This window comes from Guyanagaster necrorhizus, assembly GCF_019112545.1.
Source record: "Guyanagaster necrorhizus MCA 3950 unplaced genomic scaffold BT62scaffold_17, whole genome shotgun sequence".
Lineage (NCBI taxonomy): Eukaryota > Fungi > Basidiomycota > Agaricomycetes > Agaricales > Physalacriaceae > Guyanagaster > Guyanagaster necrorhizus.
This window is the reverse complement of record NW_025064896.1, coordinates 839,502-864,261: the sequence shown is the minus strand read 5'-3', so window position 1 is coordinate 864,261 and position 24,760 is coordinate 839,502. Positions and strand designations below refer to the sequence as shown.

Below are 24,760 nucleotides of genomic sequence, written 5' to 3'. Positions count from 1 at the left end.
TTCCATTGTATCATGTTGTATCAGCAAGAAACAACAGATCAAGATGATCACTGAACAAAAGCTGGGAAGAGCAATACTCATTTTACAACTATGGATGGTGATGGCCAGAGTTGCTGTACACCCCTACTTAAATAATTTGTGGTAGACTTATCTCAGGGCTTGGTGGCAACAGGAGATTAGAATACATGATTGGCTCTAATCTCTGTGCCATGTCCAACCAGAGCCTGGACCAGTAAAGTCATCCTTAATATCTATTGTTGCTTGCAGTAGATAGAATGGTGTCATCCAGAATGTGCAGAGAAGACTGAGGATACTTGTACACTAGGGTATCAGGTCCTTGCTACTTGCATCAAATACTGTCATAACAGAAAATATACATTATGAGAAGTGGATGGTAAGAACTATAAGTGAAGTGATAGCAGCATAAACAGCAGAATGACAGTGTGAGCATAGGAATGGAGGAAACCAGAATACAAAGAAGTAGCAGAGTGATAGATGGAAGTCCTCAGAAAAAACAATGAGAATTGAGGCAGCAAATCAGCAATTTCCAACTGTGCTTGTCTGTGAAGAGTGCAAATGACCCATATGCAGATCCCATTTGTAGTTGTCAAATTCCTTCTGCATCCTCACAAGTTCTCACTGAGCCTCCAGCCTCACCTTTCTCTCCTCTACTTTGCCTGTCTTTCTCTTTTGACAATTCTCAATGGCCTCTCCTTCTTCTACAATCCAAGAATCAGTATATGTGAAATTCTTGAGAGACCATGATGAATTGAAAAAGCACACCTTTTTCATAACCTCAATATCCTCCAACCACTTTTCCCATTTTGTGCAGTACATCTAGATCAAATTTTTGAGGTAGCAGCTCTGGACATGAAGATATTCAATATGGCATTATTGATTGCCCTCATGCTCCTGTGCTTTCCCATACATTTATCATTCTTGTGTGGTGTCTTTGTGTATTTCCCCACCTGCATCTCAATGATGGTGTTGAAAATGATCTGAGCATACCAGTAACACTGGTGAGTGAGGGGCATGTATTCATCAGTGGCATTGCTAGTGACTATGGCAATCACTGTGGCCTCCTCAGCTGAGAAAGTGGAATCAGAGTGGGACACCAGAGTGGAGAGCATATTGGCATCCCAGGCTGAGGCAACTGGCATGCAGTAGACAGAAAAGATGTCAAGAGCTGGACTGCAGAGTAAAGAGGGGGAAATGTGTGAGCTTGCATGAGAAATGGATTCAGAAGAAAGAAAACATCTCTTCTTTATAGGGGGTTCTAGTGAGGGCATTGAGGTGTCAGACTTCAGAGGTTCTGGTGAAGGCTGATTGGGATTGTCATTGCTCTACCCAAATAACAGCTTTCTGGCCAGGGATATTATGGCAGTCCTTAATGTAGAAGAGGAGAAACTCATGATTTGGGGCCCATATGGACTTCATGAACTTGATCTTCTTGATAATTGCCTCTCCTGCTCTATGAGGACAGTTCAGAAGTATGAAACTGAGGTAAGTGCAAGTGTCCTGAGATCTTCTAGCTTTTCAACAACTGACATCCTTGTCAAAAATGTAAGTATTCTCAGAAGGGATAGTAGCAAAGTCATATGGATAGTAGTAAGTCATGACAGAATAGAAGAGAAATTGCAAGGTTCTCCAGGTTTTTGGGAGCATAGTTGGTTGACTGCACTTCTATTGAGATTTGGACTGTATCCAGAGTACATGCTTGTAAGACCTTTAGTCTTTGAGTTACAAACTCCTGAGGAATTGCTCCATTGACTTCTCATATTTATACTAGACTACACCTTTTCTAGTAATTTCTATCTAATTCCTTCAATTTCTCTCAGATTCTTTTCTTACTCAGCATGCCAGGATGCTAGATTGCTTAAATTCTCTCACAGATTCCAACAACTTCAGATATATGAATGATGGTAGTTGTAAGCCACACTCTTCAGAGTGTGAATGAGGGAACAAGGAGAAACTTGGAGGCATGCCAAACACATGGCCATCCTGCTGTTTCTGATCAGTGATCATGTCATGCATCAACCCTCCAGTGACATTTTGGGTCCCTTCAACAGTTGCTGCAACTAGTCCTGATTCATATCATCTGCTGGAAATACCCAGCCAGTAGGCCAATATCTGTTGCACAACTGGGGAGTAACTTATCAAGAAGGAGCACAAAACATTGACTTGACATTGGATGAGCTGCCCATTCCAAACTGCTTCAGATTTGTCATGGTACTTTTCAATCATACTAGGCTATTGTGGTCCTGATCGCATCATCTATGAGACCTTTTCCTATCCATAATGCTAGGTGTGCTCTATGTCCTACTCTCAAAGTTGGAAAAGTGCTAATGTTCTTTCCAGGGCAGGCTTGGATTTGTGGCTTGATTGCAGTTGATGGCATCTAAATTTAATGATTTCTTAAGCTCTGAATCAATGGAGCTGAACAAGTTTACCATGTGAAAACCTCCTTACAACCTGGAGGTTGAGATTTATCTATCTATTACTGGTAATTTTTTTTTCTCTACTAGCCATCAGTATATGATAGTATCCAGGTCCTTCATGCTACCAGCCCATGAGGTCAGTAAGTAGTGATATTCAGTTGCATATGGTCAACTCACAGTAATGGTACTGCTCATGCTTGACACTTACTGCTAGGTAAGGTTTTTCTATGCAGTCTATCCCATCCAGTTCTTTGGTGCTTATATTCTGATGGCAGGAACCAGCAAAAGCACTCCTGAAATGCACAGAAGTGACTTGACTCGAAATTACTATTCAGGCACATCCAGTGCTTGTTTCCTTGTGCAGATGTTACTCCACTATGTTCTCCTGTCTGGGTCAAGTCAATTCTATATGATCCTTTTTTCTTGGTCTCTCCATGTTTTTGCAATCAGAAGTCAGTTCATTTATTGAAAATAATACATCTCGGCATATTTTCCAACACAGGCCAAGGTCCCCTTTTTTTCAGGAGAATATGGGTTGAATATGGGTGCTCTATGTCGATATCAATAACCCGAAGGCATTTAGCTGCCTGTCATCTATGCCCATAATCATGTTGCACAAGTGAGGAGACCAGCACTGATTGACATCGCTAGATTCTATCACTAGCCCCAGGTGAGTATCCGGTCGACTATTCCAACATCGGAAGAGGCATGGCGTATGTTTTGTCATAGGCAAGTGGCAGGTGAATTTAACTGGATGTATCCCGCCAGTGGAAGGAGCATCCTTTGATTATTCTTCTCGAGGAAGGAGTAATCTTGTCAACTAATGTCTTCTCAGTTGCTATCTGTACCACGGTAGGTACATATCTCCCCACAGGTCCCTGCGTAGACTTGAGCACCCAAGCAGTGCTGACGCGACCGAAGCTGTGACGTACTATGATGCACATAGTGTGGTGGAGTACCAAGTTAGAAGTGCCAGGACTGGATATATGTGATCTGACAAGTATGTTAGAATGAATCAAAGCAGTTGGAATGTTCAGTAACACACACCCGTAACACCGACGAGTAGCAAACGAAAAATTCAACGCCACGTAAGGATTGTGAAACTGCAGCCAGAGAATCCGAGTCCTGATCACCCGGCATGCCTGAAGGTCCTGTGCCGTGTAATTATGAGATGAGATACAAGGAAATACCAGGTTACCTTTTGAAAGGCTTCATAAGAAGTAGAATAATTACAATATATCGAAGCATTAGATCCTGAGATTAGCCGCTAAAAATTTTCGCGCTCTCGGGGCGTAGAACTGTAGCTTTCCTTAGCTTTGTCAGTCAACCATAGTAGGAAAGTCCTTTAAAATTGCGGAAGCCAAAAGAAATATGAGGCGTATGAGATACGAAGACTGATGGATAAGGAGAGACTTCCGAGCCACGAAAGTCGAAGTTGAAAAGAGTAGCGTGCGTTAGGTATCGTATATCGGCAATCTTTTGGCCAGACAGGCCGCATGATGCCTTTCGTCACAAAATTACATATAAGTTACAGTATAATAACCTATACGGTAGTTTCCAACCTTTCATCATCTCCCCCTTTGTGGATCGAAGCTCCCTCAGCATGAACAAGATCGTCTCCAAAGGCCGCAGCAATTTCCTCAAGCGTTTTGCCTTTGGTTCTACAGACACGATCAAGATATATCGTAGAGGAAGATTGGGGAAACTTACTCGGGAAAGTACAAGAATATCGCGATTGCAGATAGGAAGGTTGTCCCAACGAAGACGTCTGCCAAAATGTTGAGATCATTCTTCGTCACTAAGTTGAGGAGAGGACTTACAATAAAAGTTTGCACCGATGTTTGCAAAGGCCTGTCAAAGAAGCAATTCAGATAAATACGAAGCCGGTGTTCCAAAAAATTGACTAACGCTGGGACCTGCCTCTGTGAGGGCAACATTCCATACGAAGTGCGACAATGATGACACTCCCACACTGAGATATAATGTTAATTCAACGGACGGAGCCTCAAAAAGTACGTGTACGCACACTCTACTCCGCAAAGAGACCGGGAGAACCTCGACACCATACAACCAAGTAGTACTATTCAAACCAAGGTCTTTGACAGCAGATTCAGAGAGGTGACACAGAGGAATAAAAACAAAAGGACTCACAATAGATGGTCGTAAACAGATAGATTCCGAGTAATGCAAATCCTTTGCCCACGCTGTTGGTGGATCCGGCGAAGTAGCGTGTCATCACAGCACAGTAGATAAGATCCACGCATAAGCCAGTCATGCCCCAACTCAAGAGCTTTACGCGACCGAATCTGTCTAAGAAGTATATCTGTTTGCGGATTCAAACCTTTGTATGGACTGAAGCATGAGCAGGACTTACCGAGAATATATTCATGATGATACCCACGCTTCCGTAGATGCCGACCATCAGAAATGCAGTATGATCGGTGATGCCCAACTTCGTGTAAAGCGTCGTTTGGTAGTAGCCTCAAATTACGGTTCATAAATCCTACATTGTAATATATCAAAGTAAAATTTACCAATGACATTGACTCCAGTTAAGGAGGTCATGGTCTGTACGGCGACCGAGATGAGAACACGTTTCTTGTACTTCGCCCAGGCTTCTGACAAAGATTTTACTTCTGTCGCCTGAATCAAGTGATAAGGTTGGATTGTTAGGAAATAGCCGCAGAACATACTTTTTCATAAAGAATTTGTTCTCGCATGCCGTCGAATTCTTTATCCAAGTCCGTCTAGGAATATTGTCTCAGCAGAGCGAAGGATTGAAAGTGGATACCGCTCACGCCAGAAAGATCACCGCGAATTTGAGCGAACACTTCACGAGCTTCATTGTCGCGGCTAGAAGTAATAAGCCATCTTGGGGACTCTGGTAGGAAGAATTGCAGGCCGAAGAAGAGTATGATTCCGGGTGGGATTTGAAGTGCTAGCGGAAATCGCCACTGAAATGATGTCGTAGCTGGTGCGTATCCGCAGGCAAAGCTGATAGAGCGTGACGACACCATGAGAATACAAAAAATCCAGATGCTTACCCGACCCAGTTAGCTAAAAAGTGGAGTAAGAATGGCCAGCAACCTCTTGTGAGCTAAGAGGTCCTTACCGATGAAACCACCTACTCCTATCATATATCCCGAAAGCCCACCAATCAATCCACGGTTCGCTGGAGGCCTAGCAAGAAATATGAAGACCGACATATCAGACAGACATGAGGCACAGCCGGACGTACGAAATCTCAGAGTTGTATATAGGCACGGTGCCAATAAGACCTCCTCTTCAGATGTATGCATCAGCAGGTACCAATTTCAGTGAATCTGTAACGACATACACAGCAACTCCAGTTAATATTCGCCCTACAAGAAACATCGGGTAATTCTGAGCTGCTGTTTGAATAACTGTTCCAATGGTGGCCTGTACCAGGGTGTTAACGCAGGAATGACGAATGTACTCAACGTACGACGTACCACTATGCACATGAGCTGCATAAATCGTTTCCGGCCTAGGGTATCCCCGAAAAGACTCTGAGATATCGCTCCGATAGCTTCACCGGCGATATACGTAGACACTATAGCCCCAGTAGCCGCGGCGTTCGGCTTTCCCATGTCTATAAACAAGTCAATCAAGGTGACGAAAGGACAAGAGGAGAGCCTACAGGTTTTGAAGGACTGATGGGCGGTGCTCGTGGTGATGATTCCCGTATCATATCTACCATGCCAGTTAGAAGCATCCCACTTGCTGAGAGGATAAGTCCACAAACCCGAAAAGAAACGACCCTGTGCAACGTAAATAAGACCTTGAAGGAAAAGAAGTTGAAAATAGTCATACCTAAGCCTGCGAAAACCGCAAGAATGATAACGTAGCCCTGCATCCCGAATTATGGAGAAGGGTAAAAGAATAGTCAACGCTCTGTTGCTTTATATCTCCCGTCATCAAATGAAATCAAAGATATGTTCTGTGGGGTAAAGAACCCTCATGCCCCATGGCACGGCAATTAGGAGCAAGTACGTCGCGTGCCAATGCCTAATGAGTATGCCGCTTGAGGAGGTCCTGAAGGGTCCTGAAAAAGCGAATGGTGCGATCACTCAGTGGTTTAAACAATGTTCCGGGTTCCAAACTAAGATATAATTGTCAATACACTCAAAGCTGCTCAGTATTGTGCCGCACGTATCCAAAGTAACCCGTATGGAGGAGAAACCATTTACCATCCAGTAAAAAATGGATGAACTTGCAGGAGACTCCGAAAAGATACCAGGATACAAGTCGACAGGTTCTCTGCCAATGATGATTATCGCCTAGTTTGAGAACTAGTGGCAAAGGGTAGCATCTACGGAATGAATTCACGACACCAGTTGATCTGCAGAACCTGGGAGATAGGGATTGATCAAGGAACGATCGGGGATTAACTCTTCATGACCTGGTCGGCCCGTTGACGGACCGCTTGCCACGGCCACTAATAGGGGAGATCAAAGCGAACGCATCCTAGAACGCATTCCCGAACACCGGTCATAATACTGTCATATTTGAGTCTTTTACTTCGTTCCGGCTCTGTCCTACGTTTAACCATCCAAATTCCTGAATAACTATGCGCAGCATATTAATGAAAGTTTCCAACAAATATTATAATTTCAGTTATTGAGGTAAAACAAACTTATCGCGAAAGGCCGACGTGACGTTATATAAGCGACGTAGTTCCTTCAACTGTCACTTTTGAGCTCCCCTAATAGTGGGTCATGAGCAAAAGAAAACTCGAACATTAAGTACTTTTATAGTTGGACAGTATAGAAGGGGATAGAGGATATAGGTTTGGACCCCTCAGTTAAGGCACGCGCATTTAGCGTTCAGCCGGTCTACTAAGGAATTGTATAGGAATGGACAAGGAATGGAAGTACGACAGGCTCCACAGCAGTCCCAACCTCAATTATGATCCGAGTTGCGGCAAATGGATCTCGTCCACCCTGAGCAAAATGCAGGTCGACGTCCCTACAGCTGACGCCAACCCATCATCTTTGTTTCTACGTTGTCCACTTCGCCCAACATGACAATCTACGAGTCCGCCTGCGTGTCAGATCAAGATGAGCGGACTGTTCCGCCGATCGTGTAAAACCGTCATTTACGAAGTAATCACGATTTGATTTATTTAAACAGAATTTTACATGGATTGGAAATGAAGATAAATGATGGGACACATACATGGATCATTCGTCCCTCGCTGCCAGCTTGACCTTCAAACGCAGCTGAGAACCTTTCTCAATTTGGCCTTCAATCGTTGGGGTCATAACAAATGTCGACTCTCTCCTAATCTCCTCATTATCGTCAAGCGAAAACTCAAACGTTCCCAAAAGCTCAATCATGAATGCGTGTAATTCCATAACGCTAAATAGAACATGAGTATACGTTCCATAATTTTTTTAAAAAAAAACAGCCAACGTACGCGAATCTCCACCCAATGCACGATCTGGAGCCACCAGCAAATGTAAACCTTCGCAGTGTTAGATATATAAACACAACAACGGTCGGATAGTATGCTTACAGGCTCGCATAAACGCCCAAAGCTGATTTCGTGTTAGGAATAGTATTGCGCAACCACCGATCAGGATTGAAGACATCGGCGTCGTCGCCGAAGATTTCCTTATTCCTATTCAGGTGCTTCATTAATACATGATCTAGAAATATGCAAATAGGTGAGATCAACCTGTTGTACGCTGCAACAGAAGCGATGATCTGAGTGCCTTTGGGGATCGGTAGCTCGTGCAAGACTTTCCCCGAAGTGGTAGTGACGGGTGTGCTTAACGGAAGCACGTCATCTTGGGCGGCATACCTGAAAATGTTATACAACACAGGATGATAGCGGAACGTCTCCTTCAAGCTGTTTGTTAGCAAGGCTAATCTAAATCGTACATACTCAAAAACTAACCTTGACCATCGCCGATAGGTAGAGCATCGACTCGAAATCAGACGGCAAGAAGCTGCTATCACCACGTTGGCGGACGACCCGCTCCGCAGCGCGAATTTCTCTACGAAGTCTCTCTTGGATCTCGGGCTTTCTGCATACCTCCAGAAGCGCAAAGGATATGGAGTTGGCTGTCGTTTCGTGGCCCGCGAGGATAATCGTACTGGTGCATCAAACCTATTGAATAACCACTCCACTGTATAATCAGGACCACCCACTTCATCTGAGCCAGTAACTCCCTTTGTTCCAATCGTTTTTTGGGGTTCTCGGAAGCATTCGCCTTGACCAGCATGCTCATGATATCCCTGCGGCTGTTTCCCTCGAGCAGGGCTTTGGATTTCTCCGTGACAAGGTCTTTAGCTAGTACGGTGGACAGCTTGTTCGTCTTCTGTGCGTGAGCAAGACGCGCGGATCGGGAGTTTTCCATAATAAATCCCGCGAGGTTGTATGGGAGGTTGTCCATGATAGAGAGGGACAGGATCGCGCGTTTCGTTGGTAGACCGAAGGTGTCAAACCTGAAATACATTAAGGATACAGGAAGGAAAAGAGAAAAGGACTTAGGTTACATCAAATTGGTGTAGGCCTTCGCAATGGGGTGATCCACGCTATCCAGGGCTCCGAACTGGTAGTCAAATGCGGCTGCGAGTGCGATAAGGAAATATAATGCGACGATACAGTCAGGTCCTCTTCATTTACCTTCACCGATAGCTTCCAAAGTCGCGCGAGAAACCCAAGGCGTCACGTTGACGACAATTGATTGGCTACCGCTCAGTTCCATGGTTTCCTTCCACTTTTGAGTCATCTAGAAAGAAACCGTGAGGATCTACAATAAAAGGGACAGGTAGACACGAATTAACCTTCTCAGCACACGCAAAGAATATCGGGAAGAACGATTTTGATTCTGGACCACCGAATCCAGGGAGCATGACTTTTCGGTGACGTTTATGGTCTTCGCCTAATTTTCCAAAGAAGCGGTCAAACGATATGTATGCTTGTGTATTGACAAGACCTACCATCCACAACCGTGAGTCCAGGACCAACAAATAGACGCGATAGATGACGTCGCCCAATTACTTTGGGGAATTTATAACTCGCAGTGTGATAGATATATTGAAGAGCTTTGGGATCTGAAATGAAGAGGCGATCTTCCTGAGATAAACGGTTTCAGATAGTTGCATGGCACGGTGAGTATCAGTTCTTACTCCCAAAGGCGCACGAACGCGGAGGACATCTCCGTACATCGCTTGCCATTTGAAGTCGACCTTCGAACATTAGGTGCGGGAGGACAGGAATTACAATCGGAACTTACCTCGCCGGCTTGTGCTTGTAGAAGTTCTGGTAGGTTTCCTGGCCCGACGACTTTTGAGTTTACCGCGCAAAAAGGAGGATGGAATGCTACGGCTTACCATATAAGAATGAATTAGATGAAGGTCCGGGAACTTGGGAAATAGAAAAGTGCGACCATCGTTTATATGTGAAGTAGACAGTTATGAAGACGACGACGAGAAAGATTTCTGTGAACATGATTATGAGGAACTGGCGGTTCAGCTCCTTGAAGCTGCAGTTCCTTAAAAAGACTTTTAAGCAGCCGTTCCATCACGGAGAGAAACCTGTTTAAATAGAAAAGCGGCTAATGTAGATGACGTCGACAGGATATCGTCCGCGTTGATAGCACGGAGGACGAACTTCGTCACACAAGACAGTAAAGTAGCTGCATGTCAACCCCACGTAGAGCAGTCATTTGACTGCTCCACACGCAGAGCTCCCACCCAATTGGCAGTATCCAGACTCCAGTGGCGTCAGAGAGGTGTCAGCAATTGAGGTCAGCAATTGAGAAGGATCCCGTTTTTCCTAGGGAAAACGGAATCCGGTTAAATAGAGTCTCCCCATGCGAACAGGAATGGTGAAGGGATGTACTCACGATGGTCATCGGTTGTGATATCATAAGACTTGGGCGTCTTCCTGGGAGGCGGGGATAGAAAGGCTTTCAAGAGGAGTCTGGGAAAAAGTAGGAACATAGGCCACGGTCGTTAAGGAGAGTAGGCAGTTGCATGGGACCAGTCACTGCCCACCGGAGCGAGGCTGAGTGCTTAAGCCAGTAAATACTAAGCATTTCGCCGAGTGTACGATGTCGACAGAACGCAGCGCTAGTAAATCAAATATTCAAACCTCGATATATACGTGAAGCAAATGAAGAGCGTGTAAGAACGCCCAATTGGTCAACGAGCGTCCGACCGATCGTTCAGGTTTACCGAAAAAAGTGCCCCTTTCGGGGCACATGTCGTGTTGGGAACTAAGTGCCGCGTATGGGAGCGCCGGATGGGATACAAACCGTACCGTAGAAAGCAGCTGTAGCCCGGGTGGTCTGTAAGTTCGTACAGGAGTCCATGCTAGTCCATCTACCTCCAGCTCGATGTAAGATAGAAACATTGCAGTACTGTCCAGGGTGGGTGCGAGAAAACACGCGGAAAGCTCTGTTGGACCAGCGAGAGAGAACGGTAAGCTAAGTGAACACTAAGAAGAGAAAGAGGTGGCAGTTTAGCGAGAGCGATAAGCGTCCTTGCTTAGACTGCCAGGTAGATATAGTCTGGCGAAAAGAGAGACACGGGGAGGAAGCCATAAGTCCGTGAGTCCCAAGAGAAACACGGGGAGGAAGCTGAAAGCCCGTGCGTCCCATGCTAGGACTTTGAATTGTGTTGCGAACTCACTGATGAGACGGTTGAGACTCCCGGAGGCGGAAACCGCAGATGATCGATATGGGACACTACGCGCTGTGGAACGGCCAACGCTTGCAGGAGAGCGTGAGAGGAGATGTGACGAAATCTCTCACCAATTAGACTTGTGCAAATATTTTTCTTTTTAACCCGATTAAATACAAACAAACGGGTCTTGAAAAATAATATCCTGCAATAGTGGTAAACTGCAACCATTATTTAACATGCAAAAGGATCGTGTCAAATAATTTACATACCTGGTATATTCGGTGCTTAAAACTGTCCGTGGTTGACTGGCGCTATATTTATAGCCTGCAGTTTGTTAGCGGGTTGAAAGAGGAAGCTGAATAGGTTACCTGGGTAGAGTAAGCTCACTACCTTCAAACTTTGGTGGTGTAATATGACGATGTAACTCTGTCGGTACAAGTTGAGGAGTGAATATTATATAGAATAGAGTGGAAGTAAAAAGAAGGACCTTAATATTATAAAGCTTACCTGTCTTCTTCGTCTTCCAGATGATATCCATTTGAAATGTCAAGCTGCGCCAAACGCGTCAGCCTTTAGAACGAGCGTGCAAACGGTTTTCACACTTGCCTGAATCCGCTGGGGCGTCATTGTTAGTAGCCTTGATGTGTAGCCTGTTTGCGACGTATTAGCGAATCGAAAGGAGGAAGAGTATGACAAACGCACTTGTGCCCTAAACCTGCTACCCTCTACTTCCAAGCATATTGAGCTGAGGAAATTTTTCATTAGCAAGTAAGCGGGTAGCTAACAAAGAGGTTGCTCGGTGAGAAAGATTGAGGGAACCAAAAAGCACGTTAGGATTTTAAAAAAGCTTACCTTTATGTACATAATCGATCCAGTCGATAGCCGGTAAACAAAGAAAGATTGCACAGCCACAAGGTGTCTCGATTTGCATATCACTCATTTTCCGTGTTTACTGCTTGGCGAAAAGGAAAAATGAATGCTTGACACCATGTATCGACAATATTTACACACAGGTCCTATTGTACTGGCAGTGGCACTAGTTCATTGTTCTGTCTTTTGTGCCACCTGAACATGGCCCAAGCATTTTGCCTTAGTTTGTATAAAAACCTTGGAATCTTCCAATGCTGCCGCTCTGTACCCTGACCTAGCACATGCCTTCTCATCGAACCTCTCCAACCAACTTGAATGTACATCGCTTCCATAAACTCATCAGTAGAGAACCATCTCACTCTTCAATAGGATGCCGCCAGCCGTGGATCAATCAATGCGATTGAATCTATCCCAGCAGCACTCGTTTATCCAACATACGCTCCAATCCTTGCCACCCACCTCTCCAGCGATAAAATACCCACTGAACTACCAGAAAACTCCTCTTATTCGGCATCTTGGCAAACTGTGATGGTCGCCTTGGAATGCTTCCTTGCTTTGGATCGGGGTCTACAAGTGATTGCCACCACAGGCCAAGAGGGACTGATATCATCCATCATAGTACCGCTCTGGCCGGACATCCACGCGTGGGCTCTATATCTATTACGATGCATCCAGTCCTTGGACGAGGAGGACCGCCAGAGTTTCCTTCCATGCGGATGCTGCTGCCACCAAACTAATATCCTCACCGGCGTCCTCTCTCTCCTCATCAACCTGTCCGAGCTTCCTGAATCCCGGCCCTTCGTTACGTCTTCTCGCGCACTTTACCTTCTTGCTCTAGAGCTATGGCCCTCCACAGCTGGCAGAGCGCCCTATTGGAGAGACTTTTCTTGTATATCCGACTTTCTCTGTATGTTTCTGTACGGACAAAGCGACATCGACACACCGGGCGTCTTTCCATACGTTACTGTCATACAGGAGCTTGAAAATCACGCTATGGACACTGCGCGAATGCATCTCACGTGTCTTCTCCTCGAGGCACATCGATCCGAGCTGACCATTGTCAATCTTGATGCGCAGTACACATTGATGACCTGTCTTGCTGCCGTTTCGCCGACGTTATGTGAAGCGTACCTAGACCACAACGCCATTCGCTGGACGGAGTTCGTTCTATCTCGTCTCACATCCAAAGAGCCTGTCTACACTTCCCGCGCGCTGATTCACGTCCAGAGATGTTTAATGGAGGGTGCCTCATTTCTCATTGAGCATGTCTGGGACGACCCGCCCCACATGACATCCGCCGTAATACGATCTGTGCTCAGAGGCGAAAAACTCCTTTCGAGGATGCATGATATCCGAGGATACGCAAGCCATGCTAGAGTGTATTTTTCTCAGCTTCTGGATGGGATAGCCAAGTATACTGTCTTTCGGTCGGTGTTGCAACGTGTCGAGAAAGGGATCAGGTCTGCGGAGAGGAAGAAACTCGATGTCGGCCTTGTTCAGGGTAGTGTATTGACGGCGTGGAATCGTCTGAAGGATACTGTGGAGGAGAGGACTGCGTTGGAGAGAGAGCATGTCCAGGAAGGTAAACGATGCTCCAACATTCCGGTTTGTCCTTTTCCTCCTCCCTTCGGTTGACTACCGCTCTGACCGCACATCTTCCTTGCCAGTGTACATCAACTATTCACGGGTCCCTATATCAAGTCTGCTCAGGATGTAAGCGTACGGTATACTGCTGTGTGGAATGCCAGAAGGAAGACTGGCAGCAACACAAGCTAGCGTGTGGTTTCCCAGCGCCTTCCACGGCCAACGAGCAGTTCATCTCATTCCTTGCGAGACGGGCGGTCAAGAACCTCCAGGGTGGTATACACGCCAAGATCGACTACCGGACCGTACCGGCAACTTGCACCGTGCTGGGCGTCAGTAACGAATTACGAACATGGAAGGGTGTGGAGGATATTTGTAAGAGAGTTCCGGATAAGGTGGTTAATGTCCTTCATGTTTTGGCTCCGGGTCAGGATGATGCGGATGTAGGACGGATTCTGGCTGATGTTCCTTCCTTGGGGGTTGGGGTAACGCTGTACCAGTAGTTGGTATGCAGGTTCGCTGTCTGTGTGAATATACAAATGATACTGTACAGAACCAGGAGAGCTGAATAAGTCCTTTTGAACGAGCTAGAAATGTTGATCATTCCAAGTTGACCACGGTAAGTTGTTCCTAGTCTGGCGTGCACATGGCGCGGTCCGATCTCTCCGGCCGCACCGAGGAGGGCAAGATCAGAGACTACCTTGTTCCGTGGAAGAATTCAGTTCCGTAATTAAATTGTCCAAGAACCGATGCTCGGAGATTTTCGAAAGCTCGAGACTCGCAGTCGCGACGCGTCAGGAAACGATCACGTGGTATGTGTGACAATCCCGAAACCGGTCCGGCTTCCGACCTTTGTTAAGATAGACGCTTTTTGCTTCTGATTAGTTACTTTCAGGTTTCTCCGTAGATTGTTTCACAAAGTAGAAAATATCCCTGAAACCTACACGCGATATATGACGGTAAGACAAATCAACTGATATTGAGTACTATTCATGGAAAGTTCGAGAACGTTCTGCCGCCTACGAGGTCGAGGTTTATATTGGTCACCTGCAGCGGAAAGTTCGAGTAGTTGGGGGACCTATAAAAGAGCCTCGTATCACTGGTCCCACATTCACCCAAACATTGAAGCGGCGATGTCTGTATACTATTACGAACCCTTCTACCACTTTGACCGTCTCCTCGACGCGTTCGGCAGTCGCCCTATCGGGCAACAACTGACAACGACGGACGGGCCTACGACGGCAGTCTTCAGGCCAAAGTAAGTTGTATCTTCCAAGTTTATTCATTGTATCTTATGGATGTATTCCTGCAGAATGGACCTGCACGAAGACTCGGCCAAGAACACCGTAACCGCCTCCTTTGAGCTTCCCGGCCTCAAGAAAGAGGACGTGGACATCGACGTGCATGATGGCCGCCTCACCATCTCTGGTGAGGTCAAGGTCTCGTCGGAGCAAGAAGAGGAAGGCTATGCTGTTCGTGAGCGCAAGTACGGCAAATTCTCGAGGATGTTGAGGCTTCCTCAGGGAGTCAGGGTAAGTTGGTTTTATTATTATTATTCGAGAATGGGTCGTTGACGGAGAGTTTGCAGGAGGAGGAAATCAGAGCCTCCTTTGAAAATGGCTTGTTGACGGTGACGTTCCCCAAGGCGGCAGCTGAGACTGTGCCCAAGAAGATTACGATCTCTTGAGTAAAACGTTGATTTGAATGTCGGACATTGTATCAGTAGTATCAACCGAAATTTGTACGTTTTCTAGTCAATCATACTGGATGTGCCACCTTGTACTTGAGCCAGAGTTATCACGGCGGCCGTGTTAGAATTCGGACACATGATGACGATCATGATGACGAAATCATAGTCCTGGGAAGTTTCATCAGTGATGACCTGCACCAAGTGTTTTCTTCAACAATATTGATGGCTGACTAAGACACGTAGAAGCGATGGTGGAGAAACGCAAGTCTGGCCAATCTTCTCTGTACGCGGCGACTTGCTGCAAGCTTTCTCTACGAACATAAGAGACAAGGCGGGCTGGAAATACTCACCATGGGTAGCCCGACATCCCCGGAGCGCCCAGGATTGCGCCTGCCAGCCTTGATCGCATACGGCCAAATCCGATTGTGGGCGCACGTTGTCCGGACGCAAGTCTTGTCTCCTTTCTTCCATGGATGCAAAATTCTGGTACGTGGCGACCTTGACCATTTCTTCCTTCATCTCACCTTTTTTCCAGGAAAGGCGCATGGTGAGGGTCGCTTGCAATGCTCATTCAGCCAGATTCATCATGTAAACAGGATGCGGCTCACTTCGTTATCGTTTCCTCCAATACCACCAGATGCAAGGTCGGCGCTCACGACGAGGACATTCCTGACGACGCTTCTCCCATCCTTTCTTTCCTATTATCTCGCAGCGCGTCTTGCGATAAACAGCAGAGCCCTTTCTACTCGAATTGCATTCCTTCCCATAGCACTCTATACTACATATAAATGCGCCACAACGCTTGACCTCGCCCCAGGAGAAGAAAACGCGAGAAATCGGTACTTTAATGATGTTCTCGTCGTACGTCTACCCAGCGCCACATTTGAAAGCTAACCCTTATTTCTTATAGCTCTCCATGACCTTGTGCTCCTCGCGCATCATTGTTTGGACCTTCTCGCCTACGCCGCCTCGTCGGTTGGACCCATCTTTACCTTCGTCAGCTCTCCAACTCTGCCTCAGCCTCCGAGGATACGGCTGGAACTGGGGCCCGCCGCAAAGCCGTGCTCCACAAGAATGGCGCCCAACGAGCTCCGTCATGCGTTTCGTTACCGCCACCGTCCTATCTGTTATCTTCCACACCATCTTGTACGACCTCGTACTCATACAGATCGAATGTATTGCCCCAGGAACATGGCAATCTCCCTGGGGCACACCCATCCTCCCTCCCTCCGGCTATCCAAACCTCCAGACCACCGCTATCTCGTTCCTCTCGTTCTTCCTCATATATGCTTCCGTCCAGATCATCTACGACGTCTCCACCCTAGTCGGTGTCGGCCTCTTCCAGCAACCACCCAGCAAATGGCCGCCTCTATACGATAACGTCCTCCTCTCAACGTCCCTAGCCCAGTTTTGGGGCCACAGATACCACCAGCTCTTTCGGCAGACTTTTGCTGGGCCCTTCTCCCTGTTACCGCTGCCCGTGATTGTGCAGCTGTTTGGAGCGTTTGTGATATCGGGTTTATTCCATTGCTTTGGGACGTGGGCAATTGGTAATGGGGCAGATTGGTGGCCGATGGGAGGGTTCTTTGTGGTCAATGCGCTGGGTATTGGGTTGGAGAGGGTGTGGTCGTACCTCTTTGGGAGGAAAGTCGGCGGGTTGGCTGGAAAGGTATGGACAGTGCTGTGGTTGGCGGGTTGGGGGAATTGGTTATTCGATGAGTATTCGAGGAAGGGTATGGTATACCAGAGGATACTGTTGAAATTCTGATGTACTTTAGATAGTATTGGGTTGGGCAGTATAACGTACTATCTGTAATGTGCTCCTAATGCAAGTATGGCTTCCTGGCGCAATGGTAGCGCGTTTGGCTTCGATTGCTCAACGGTACCAAAAGGTTGCAGGTTCGAGTCCTGCGGTGGTCATTATGTTTGAGGTTCGTCTCTTTTTAATTATTCAGGAATCAGGGAAACAGAGAATCAGATTATCAGTGCCACTACGACATTAGTGGACTATAACAATGATAGTACTGCTGTTATGAGTTCTTAACTTTTGATTCAGTAAATTACTTGATATAATAATGATAGATTGTATGTTACGTGCAACATATTTTAAAGTAGCCGGCAGGTTCTAGCCTTCACAACTTGACTGATATTCCAAACTAAAACACTCCTTGATCACTCCTGGCACCGTGCTGTCATGCGCAATCATTGAATTAAAACTGGATGCCCATCGAGCTTGGTCAACTTGGAGAAGTGTCTCATCCGTCTTGGTACACTGACCAAGATGGAATACGCAACATCGGCGGGGCGAAGAAGAGCTTGAGATGCGAAAGTCTTTGAATGATATATCTGGGAACCGGAAAATAGGCTTGGTAGGGATGTTCTCCAGTGTGTTGGCACCTAGCACAATGAACGTGGTTGACGTTACACGTGCGAGGGTAGAGACGTGTCCCGTGTGAAGATTTATTACTCAGATCCGGTTCGAGGAGGAATACCCAACTCCAGGCCCTGGGGTGTCGAGGATGTAGAAACGTCCTTCGCCGAGAGTTATTTAAAGCTGGATGTGCCTGTAAGAAGGGCAGGTAGTTCAGTCGCTTTTCGTCCGCCGAGAATTTCCGCATATGGAAACGTACGCAACTTAGGATTCGGTAGCGTTGGGGTAAAGTTCTGAGATTCGAACCAACGAGCTCGGTGGTCCGAGGGAATTTTGGACATGTCACCTGCGTTTTCATGAATGATGAGCTTGAGCGAGAATGCCATTAGCGCAGGGGGGGAAGGAACTTGACGAAATATTCGGTCAGCGGGGAGTAATAAGAGTAAGGGTCTAAAGTCTCACCATCTCCACAATATGACGGCTTTAATGCTTCGCAGATCTCCACCGACCTTCGTGAGCTTCAATAGGACCGTCTGTAGATACTTCCATCGCCCATACAGTAAACCCGCGATATGTCCATACACAGCACGAGACAATCTCTCGCAACCCTTGCGTAATCCGAGGCCGTACACAACCCCTCCCTTAGTCGGATGCTCAATGAGAAACGCGTAAATACGGCCTATAAAAAACTCATGACCCTCAACGACTGCGGTAAAGAGAAGAGAAGCAAGAAGACGTTTCATCTGTCCGACATTGAGCGCTTTTACAACGACTGTGGATGTCGAGGGTAGACATTAGGACAGCTGTATGTCCATCCTATAAATGAGAGTTAGAGTCATGAGGTTCGTCAGAGGGTTGTCGCTGGGGAGAGCTTTCGTCATTTGAGCTCCAAGACTGTGAGAAGATGCGGGAGAATAAGTATCTGAGTTTGTTTGTCGCCGGTTTTGGGTCAACAGAAACATGAATCATCGCGGTCAGGTGTAATGGCAGCGCTATTTAGCGTCCACCACATATCGCCGAGGCTTAGAATCCGGAGAGCATCACGACACAGAACCTTCATTCAAGGCAGAGAAGAGCACCCGGTGCAGCCTCGGTGACAATCTGGGATGCAGTATAAGATGTGATGGCGGGTCTAGATGAGTCGCAGTCCTGCACATGTGCCATTGACGTAGAAGTCGATAAGATACTTTCAATCAACAGTTCGGCCCGGTCAAACCAAAAAAGAAAATATGGAGTCCAGCCGCGCGAACGCTTTTCATGATCAACGATAGCGATAAGGTGAGTCCGCATGTTTTTCGGTCCTATTACAGATGAGCCTTTGCCAGAGTAAGCTTTTGACCCTTGACTGAAGACGTGCATGGCCGTAAAGGTCGGGAATCTAGATCAGTATCAGATGATTGCGAAAAGAAGTAAAACGTAAAACCAGACTCCAACTGGAGGTGTCCACCAGGGAAATGGATTACGACTTTTGACCTCTGTGATTCGAACAGTACGTTTGGTAGTCAGGGCGAACTCTAAAGGACCGTTCCGGTTGTCGCCCAGTGAGCAGCTGAGTACCAGGGGAGTTCCGCGCACATTCCGGTGACAGCACCACCGGTATGTCCTTCAAGAATTCATTATCTATCTATTACTGAATCCGTTTCGTCCCAGAGTAGGTGTTCATTGGAAAAAACCAAATCCCGGACAGAAGGGTGGCCAACAATCAAGGAGAAAACAATGAAAAACGTAAGGCGTTCATGCTGATATGAAGAGCTTCAGATGGAAACGTATGGAAACTACGAAGAAGTGACACTAGCGCAGAGTTAAGACACATGACATTGATCGAGGGTTTTTGGCTGGTATTTATATCGGCCGGAAGTTGCAAATTTCTTTCAACCCCAATGGATCTCTGCCAACCTACCGAAGAGACTGGCCTCCTCACTCCTACCTCTACCTCTTCTCTGTCTACCCAAAAGCGACGCTCACGACCTCCCACGCCTCTACCGCACCTGCAGATATGGATCGTCCTGGTGCTGCAGATATGCGAACCGATAACAAGCCAGAGTATCTACCCTTATATCAACCAGGTGCGTCACTTCAGGCCACCGTTAACCGCTGGTGACTGACTTGCTCTGTAGCTGGTGAGCGAGCTGGATATCACTGGAGGGGACGATAGGCGGGTCGGATATTATGCTGGTTTGATTGTATGTCTCGCTTTTGTGTTCGCATTCATCTACCAACGGGAGACACCTGTAGGAATCCCTCTTCTTCGCAACCGAGGCCATAACAGTGCTTCATTGGAGCCGGTTCTCCGATACCGTAGGGCGAAAGCCCGTCCTGATGATTGGACTGGTGGGGTCAGCCATCTCAATGCTATCATTCGGTCTATCAAGAACTTTCTGGGCACTAGTGATTAGCCGTTGTGTCACTGGATTACTGAATGGGAACATCGGTATGTCTATTTTCTGTTCTTAACGCTGAACACGAATGAGACTTTCCTGGGCAGGCGTGATGAAAAGTGTCATGGGGGACTTGACTGACCCATCCAACCGCGCGGAAGGATTCGCACTTATGCCAGTCGTATGGTCCTTTGGGGCAACGATGGGGTACGTACACCATCCTATTTGATCAACAACATTTTACTAAATGTACCGCAGCCCTCTTATCGGCGGAACGTTCGCGCGTCCCCACGAACGATTTCCGGGCATCTTCTCAGGCGCCTTTTGGGAGCGATATCCCTACTTTCTCCCGTGTCTCGTCTCCTCATTCTTTGTCTTTCTCGCCTTCCTGATAACACTGGTCCTTTTTAAAGAGGTCAGGAAGCTTAGTTTCCACCTTTATCATGACTGACTCATTCCGTACCAGACTGTGCCAAAACGCCGCCGTCGCTCCCTATCATACGATTCCATAGAAATTCAAACCTCCAAAAAGCATGACAAGCCTGTTCCTCTCCGTGGTTTACTCATCTTTCCCGTCCTAATATCCGTGGCGAATTATGTCACACTTGCCTTCCTCAATATTGCTTTCAATGCACTATTTCCTCTCTTTCTCGCTATGCCACCTTCCATAGGCGGGCTGGGTATGCCTCCCTCAACTATTGGCTATATCATGGGCGTCTACGGCGCCTCTACCGGTATCTTCCAATTTTTTTTCTTCGCCAAAATAGTCAGAGGGCTAGGCGAACGCAGGGTGTTCATCAACGGCATGCTCGCTATGCCCTTTATGTTTGCGCTCTTCCCTATCATCAGCTTCTGCGGGGGTACACCCTGGATATGGGTAGGGATAGCGAGCCTGGTTGTGTTGTCCATCATCATGGACATGTCGTATGGCGCGATATTCATGTTCATCACTGCTTCTGCGCCCAGTAAAGCGTCGTTGGGCGCCACGAATGGGCTTTCACAGACTACTGTTTCGATTGCGAGGGCTATAGGGCCTGCGCTCGCCACGTCTTTGTTTTCACTTTCGGTGGAGAGGAACGTGCTTGGGGGCTATGGAGCGTATGCTTTGTTCGTGGTGTTATCCGTCGCTGCGTTGGGCTTGGCAGTGAAGCTGCCGATGGAGATTTGGGATGAAGACGATGAATGAATAGACGACACGACGAGATGTTATGATCCTGAAAAGTTGGTGATAGCGCTTGGGCCTTATCTACCCGCATATGACTCGGACAGCACTAACGGTGGTTTACGAGGGATTTCACGATTCTTTTGCAATTGGCCATTGTGACATTATAGACGAGCTATTTTTGCTGTATTTTTCTGTCATTGCTGAATATACTTATTCCCTGTTTTATGCCAGCTCAACTTGAGTCTCTTCTGATGGATGTGCGATAGGCGAATTACGTGCCACTTCTGTTCCATCGAAATCGTTGATCTTTTTCTGTTGGGAGTGAAGCTTCAGCCGGCCTTGGAAACCAGAGATGAACCATGGCACTTCTGCCACTTCGCTACAACTTGATTTGGCTTGGTAGAGAACAAAGGTTTTTGATGCTCAACATTTGTCTTTATTCTCTCAGATTTGAAATCATCGATCAATGATTTCAAGATGGTGCTCGTTTTCCTTTAAATTGAAGCTACATTATGGACAACCTCACAACTAGTTCCCTGTTCCCTGATTTATCACCGGTGTCTTTTACATTTACATGGGGAGTCATGATGTTTCCCAATCGCTGCTACACCAAAGATCTCCGAGTCCTGATAAAGGTAGTCGTTCCTTGAAAGCACGCAGAATCCGACTGAATGAGCGCCACCAGGTATTTGGAAGCCTGATTCTGAAGTGCCACCATTAAGAAACCCATGGCCGCCATGCGACGATCTCGAGAGTCTATCTTCCTGCTACTCCGCTTCAAGCCCAAGTTCCGTCTCTGACGAGCGCCTCCAGGATACTTCTTGTCTCATATCTCTCGCAAATGATATCAAGCGCGAAATGGCCAATTTGAATGACATGTTGCTGTGAGCAGGCCCTCTGTGATTCAACCTCCGAGTCCCACTGAATGGATCGTTCAGAAAATTCAAAGCCGTAGCGGACACGCATTTCGAAGACCAGGACTCGGAGGACGAGTGTGAACCGGACAGCTCCGAGTACGAGGACGATGTATTGCCTATGAACAAATTCTGGGATCTCATAAACGACATCCGGGATAAGAACCGCCACGCACCGGCTGTCATGTCTCCTCTGAACCCTCTACGAGCCAAGGCGCCTCCGGGCTTTTGGTGGGAAAGTGGTGCTCTGTCACCTTTACCAGAGAATCGGAAGTATCGTTGGAACATCGAGCGGATGCATGTGAACGAGACGCTGTAGGATGTCTTTTTCTTTGTGTGCGTGACACTTTGCTGAGGTGCGCGGTCCGTAGAGCTGTTCGCAGTCCTCTGTTCCGTCGGCACACGTTCATTAAACAGTGCAGACACTGCTGGCAGTGCCGGTTCAAGCAGTCTGCTTTGTTGAGGTATATTCAGGGTAGGAATCTCCGTGCTAAGTATCTGAAATGCATAGGACGTGCGGATGAGGAACGAAGAAGATATGGAGTGTCTGTCACTGAGAGCCCGCTCATGCACTTGGCGCAAACGGGCACATAGCAGGGCGGGTATCAGAGGTATTGGTTTTAATCCTTATAGTTAGTTTTGTGTCAAGGAAAGAGATCTCGAGATGTTCACTGTTAAATAAGCAGCGTCCTCAAACCACACAGGACATTCGAGCTCCTTGCATCTCATCGTTCTCCTCGTCCTGGGTGCGGATCGAGTATAGCGCAAATCGCAATCTCATATTCAACCGAAATTTGAGCCAGACTGGCATGGACTTCTTCGGGGGTCGTCGCTCTTGAGATTATATTAGCAGATGAGCCATAGCCGATGAGCCACCGGTAGCCGACGTCGAATCCATCAGGATTGGTGACTTTGTTTTCGATGGGGAGGGCTTCATCCAGCTACGTTCGGATCGGAATATTCTTCCGCTTCAACGTACACGTCGTCATCAACGAGCATGATGACGGCAATAGTTTAGACGAGGTTATATGACTATTTGCCATTTGACTACTAAACTCAAGATGAATATAAAGCAAAACAACATTGCGGCACTATAGCCAAGTGGTTAAGGCGACAGATTAGAATTTGTCTCGGTGACATGTTTCATCTGTTACTCTCTGAGTGCGCAGGTTCAAATCCTGCTGGTGTCGGTGCCATGGGTGATGAAGCTCTTACTATGAAATTTTAATCTGTATACGCAATAGAGCTATATAAAACCTTCAGAGAGTTAAGTTATCTTTTTTACCAACTATGCCCACAGTGGGATGGGGTGGAGTAGGAGGTTTGCTCAGATAAGTTACTATTACTTATCAGTCATATGATAGACTTTTACACAACATGAAGGAATTTGAATGGACCTTGTTCTGTTTTCCATCTGGCTTGTGGGTTAGTACTGCATTGTGACAAATTTTTCACTGTGTTATCATATGATCAGTAAGTTACTTATATAAAAAACCCCCCTTCAGACCAGTGGTAACTTACCAGTAATAAATTCAAGTGTATTGAAACCTAGATTTTATATGCAGCTCTAATGAATGTTGAAGTCATACCACATGAGATTTGACTTGAGGTTATCTTATACAGTGGCTGGATCATACTGTATTATATTCTTCCTTACTCCACTCTTATTATATACTGCATGATCCTTTTCAATCATCACTATTTCACCTCTTATAGTTCATGTGAGATCATATGCTTCCACTCTTTCTTTGACCAATGAGAAAGTATAGCAAAGAGTGCTTAGATTTAATCTGAGGATAACTCTAAGTCAAAAGTCAAATGAAATTTTTAGTACAGAACTTGCTTTTTTAGTTACTTTACAATAATCATCTCTGACCAAAAAAGTTTAACTTCTGGCAGTAAATTTTGAAATGGATTCTATCTGATATTATTTTGATGGAAATGAGATGCTGATATGTTTCTATCACTCTGTGACTTATGCTGAATAAATAAGATTAATCATCTAGACTCAGAGCTATTGCTGAAAAATAGAAATAACCACACTCACTTCAAAGAATCTCAGTAATATGTTTAAAGAGAAAAGGCTTTCTATCTCTCTCTCAGATAACTGCATGCTTCTTCTATCTATCTTATATTCTTCTTACTTCTAACTACCACTGCTATATGAAGTAGAAGTATAGCTCTAAAATGTTTGATTTGTAAAAGTAGCTTATACTAATAGTCTAGAGTGCCTTTTTCTTACTCAATACTGGGTCCAGCTGGAATTCTGAATGGTACAAGTCTAGTGGTAGAGACCTGCAAGCATCTATTGAGATATTGTATGTGTTCTAAGCATACTGAGAAAAAAATTTAAAGAAGCTATATTCTAAGATGATATTTAGAGAGATGTTGACACATACATATTGTAACACACATGCTACAGATATTCATTTCACAAACAATAAGGGTTTTCATGCAATGAAGAAATACTGAGCATTTTCCTTTTCTCTAAGTTTATTATACTCCACAGATCCTTGCAGTATACTAACTACAATTTTATTTTCTTATTTCAAACTATATTTTATTTATTCTTTATTTTCAACTCAGAATTCATAATGATAGTGAAGAGACTACTTCTTGGACTCCATTGGACTCTGATTCAGACTAGCTACTAGCTACTAAGTATATAAGCTGTAGAACATCTTTTACT

At 46.1% G+C, this 24,760-nt stretch overlaps 7 protein-coding genes and 2 non-coding genes across 9 annotated transcripts; 5 read left to right on the top strand and 4 right to left on the bottom strand.

Annotated features, from left to right (window-relative positions):
• Positions 1-329: 329 nt before the first annotated feature.
• Positions 330-1,160, bottom strand: BT62DRAFT_921049 (uncharacterized protein; the record flags this gene model as incomplete). Its single annotated transcript, XM_043184268.1, has 5 exons — positions 330-356; positions 378-401; positions 658-750; positions 784-837; positions 969-1,160. 5 exons carry the CDS (start codon positions 1,158-1,160, stop codon positions 330-332), a joined length of 390 nt encoding a protein of 129 aa, XP_043038280.1.
• A 2,742-nt stretch (positions 1,161-3,902) lies between these two features.
• BT62DRAFT_933823 (general substrate transporter) lies at positions 3,903-6,805 on the bottom strand. The gene is made up of 19 exons (XM_043186622.1): positions 6,612-6,805; positions 6,273-6,561; positions 6,205-6,220; positions 6,100-6,152; positions 5,912-6,051; positions 5,776-5,858; positions 5,677-5,721; positions 5,551-5,618; positions 5,483-5,495; positions 5,237-5,432; positions 5,132-5,185; positions 4,973-5,081; positions 4,813-4,919; positions 4,590-4,761; positions 4,465-4,534; positions 4,347-4,410; positions 4,259-4,289; positions 4,149-4,206; positions 3,903-4,099 (listed from the first exon to the last, which is right to left on the bottom strand). Exons 2-19 carry the CDS (start codon positions 6,313-6,315, stop codon positions 3,982-3,984), a joined length of 1,440 nt encoding a protein of 479 aa, XP_043038279.1. The 5' UTR covers positions 6,316-6,561; positions 6,612-6,805; the 3' UTR covers positions 3,903-3,981.
• Positions 6,806-7,642: 837 nt separating this feature from the next.
• On the bottom strand, positions 7,643-9,921 carry BT62DRAFT_899509 (cytochrome P450; the record flags this gene model as incomplete). Its single annotated transcript, XM_043183370.1, has 13 exons — positions 7,643-7,820; positions 7,879-7,926; positions 7,978-8,082; positions 8,140-8,306; positions 8,362-8,560; positions 8,616-8,912; positions 8,964-9,036; positions 9,094-9,199; positions 9,255-9,352; positions 9,411-9,546; positions 9,600-9,659; positions 9,707-9,744; positions 9,804-9,921. 13 exons carry the CDS (start codon positions 9,919-9,921, stop codon positions 7,643-7,645), a joined length of 1,623 nt encoding a protein of 540 aa, XP_043038278.1.
• A 4,714-nt stretch (positions 9,922-14,635) lies between these two features.
• Positions 14,636-15,355, top strand: BT62DRAFT_933821 (HSP20-like chaperone). The gene is made up of 3 exons (XM_043186621.1): positions 14,636-14,811; positions 14,866-15,085; positions 15,142-15,355. The coding sequence occupies exons 1-3, from the start codon at positions 14,687-14,689 to the stop codon at positions 15,238-15,240; spliced, it is 444 nt and encodes a 147-aa protein (XP_043038277.1). The 5' UTR covers positions 14,636-14,686; the 3' UTR covers positions 15,241-15,355.
• Positions 15,356-15,521: 166 nt separating this feature from the next.
• BT62DRAFT_970713 (uncharacterized protein) lies at positions 15,522-17,091 on the top strand. Its single transcript, XM_043188992.1, has 4 exons — positions 15,522-15,729; positions 15,779-15,790; positions 15,840-16,104; positions 16,154-17,091. Exons 1-4 carry the CDS (start codon positions 15,713-15,715, stop codon positions 17,009-17,011), a joined length of 1,152 nt encoding a protein of 383 aa, XP_043038276.1. The 5' UTR covers positions 15,522-15,712; the 3' UTR covers positions 17,012-17,091.
• Positions 17,080-17,163, top strand: BT62DRAFT_t124. Its single transcript has one exon. It is a non-coding gene; the product is annotated as a tRNA-Arg (tRNA).
• A 624-nt stretch (positions 17,164-17,787) lies between these two features.
• BT62DRAFT_1007804 (uncharacterized protein) lies at positions 17,788-18,973 on the bottom strand (the record flags this gene model as incomplete). The annotated part of the gene is made up of 4 exons (XM_043177384.1): positions 17,788-18,020; positions 18,077-18,123; positions 18,173-18,386; positions 18,694-18,973. The coding sequence occupies 4 exons, from the start codon at positions 18,971-18,973 to the stop codon at positions 17,788-17,790; spliced, it is 774 nt and encodes a 257-aa protein (XP_043038275.1).
• A 521-nt stretch (positions 18,974-19,494) lies between these two features.
• Positions 19,495-21,178, top strand: BT62DRAFT_899566 (MFS general substrate transporter; the record flags this gene model as incomplete). Its single annotated transcript, XM_043183376.1, has 6 exons — positions 19,495-19,680; positions 19,732-19,797; positions 19,850-20,045; positions 20,100-20,199; positions 20,251-20,407; positions 20,459-21,178. The coding sequence occupies 6 exons, from the start codon at positions 19,495-19,497 to the stop codon at positions 21,176-21,178; spliced, it is 1,425 nt and encodes a 474-aa protein (XP_043038274.1).
• Positions 21,179-23,158: 1,980 nt separating this feature from the next.
• Positions 23,159-23,261, top strand: BT62DRAFT_t125. Its single transcript has one exon. It is a non-coding gene; the product is annotated as a tRNA-Ser (tRNA).
• Positions 23,262-24,760: the final 1,499 nt, after the last annotated feature.

Bases quoted from the DNA above. Each gene is read 5' to 3' on its own strand.
- BT62DRAFT_933823 (XM_043186622.1), bottom strand. From the start codon at position 6,315: ATGCAGGGCTACGTTATCATTCTTGCGGTTTTCGCAGGCTTAG. The intron at 6,052-6,099 runs GTAGGCTCTCCT...ACTTGTTTATAG, and splicing joins CCATCAGTCCTTCAAAACCT to ACATGGGAAAGCCGAACGCC. The intron at 4,207-4,258 runs GTAAGTCCTCTC...ACATTTTGGCAG, and splicing joins CATCGGTGCAAACTTTTATT to ACGTCTTCGTTGGGACAACC.
- BT62DRAFT_970713 (XM_043188992.1), top strand. The intron at 16,105-16,153 runs GTACGTCTACCC...TATTTCTTATAG, and splicing joins ACTTTAATGATGTTCTCGTC to CTCTCCATGACCTTGTGCTC.
- BT62DRAFT_933821 (XM_043186621.1), top strand. From the start codon at position 14,687: ATGTCTGTATACTATTACGAACCCTTCTACCACTTTGACCGTCTCCTC. The intron at 14,812-14,865 runs GTAAGTTGTATC...GTATTCCTGCAG, and splicing joins ACGGCAGTCTTCAGGCCAAA to AATGGACCTGCACGAAGACT. The intron at 15,086-15,141 runs GTAAGTTGGTTT...GAGAGTTTGCAG, and splicing joins GGCTTCCTCAGGGAGTCAGG to GAGGAGGAAATCAGAGCCTC.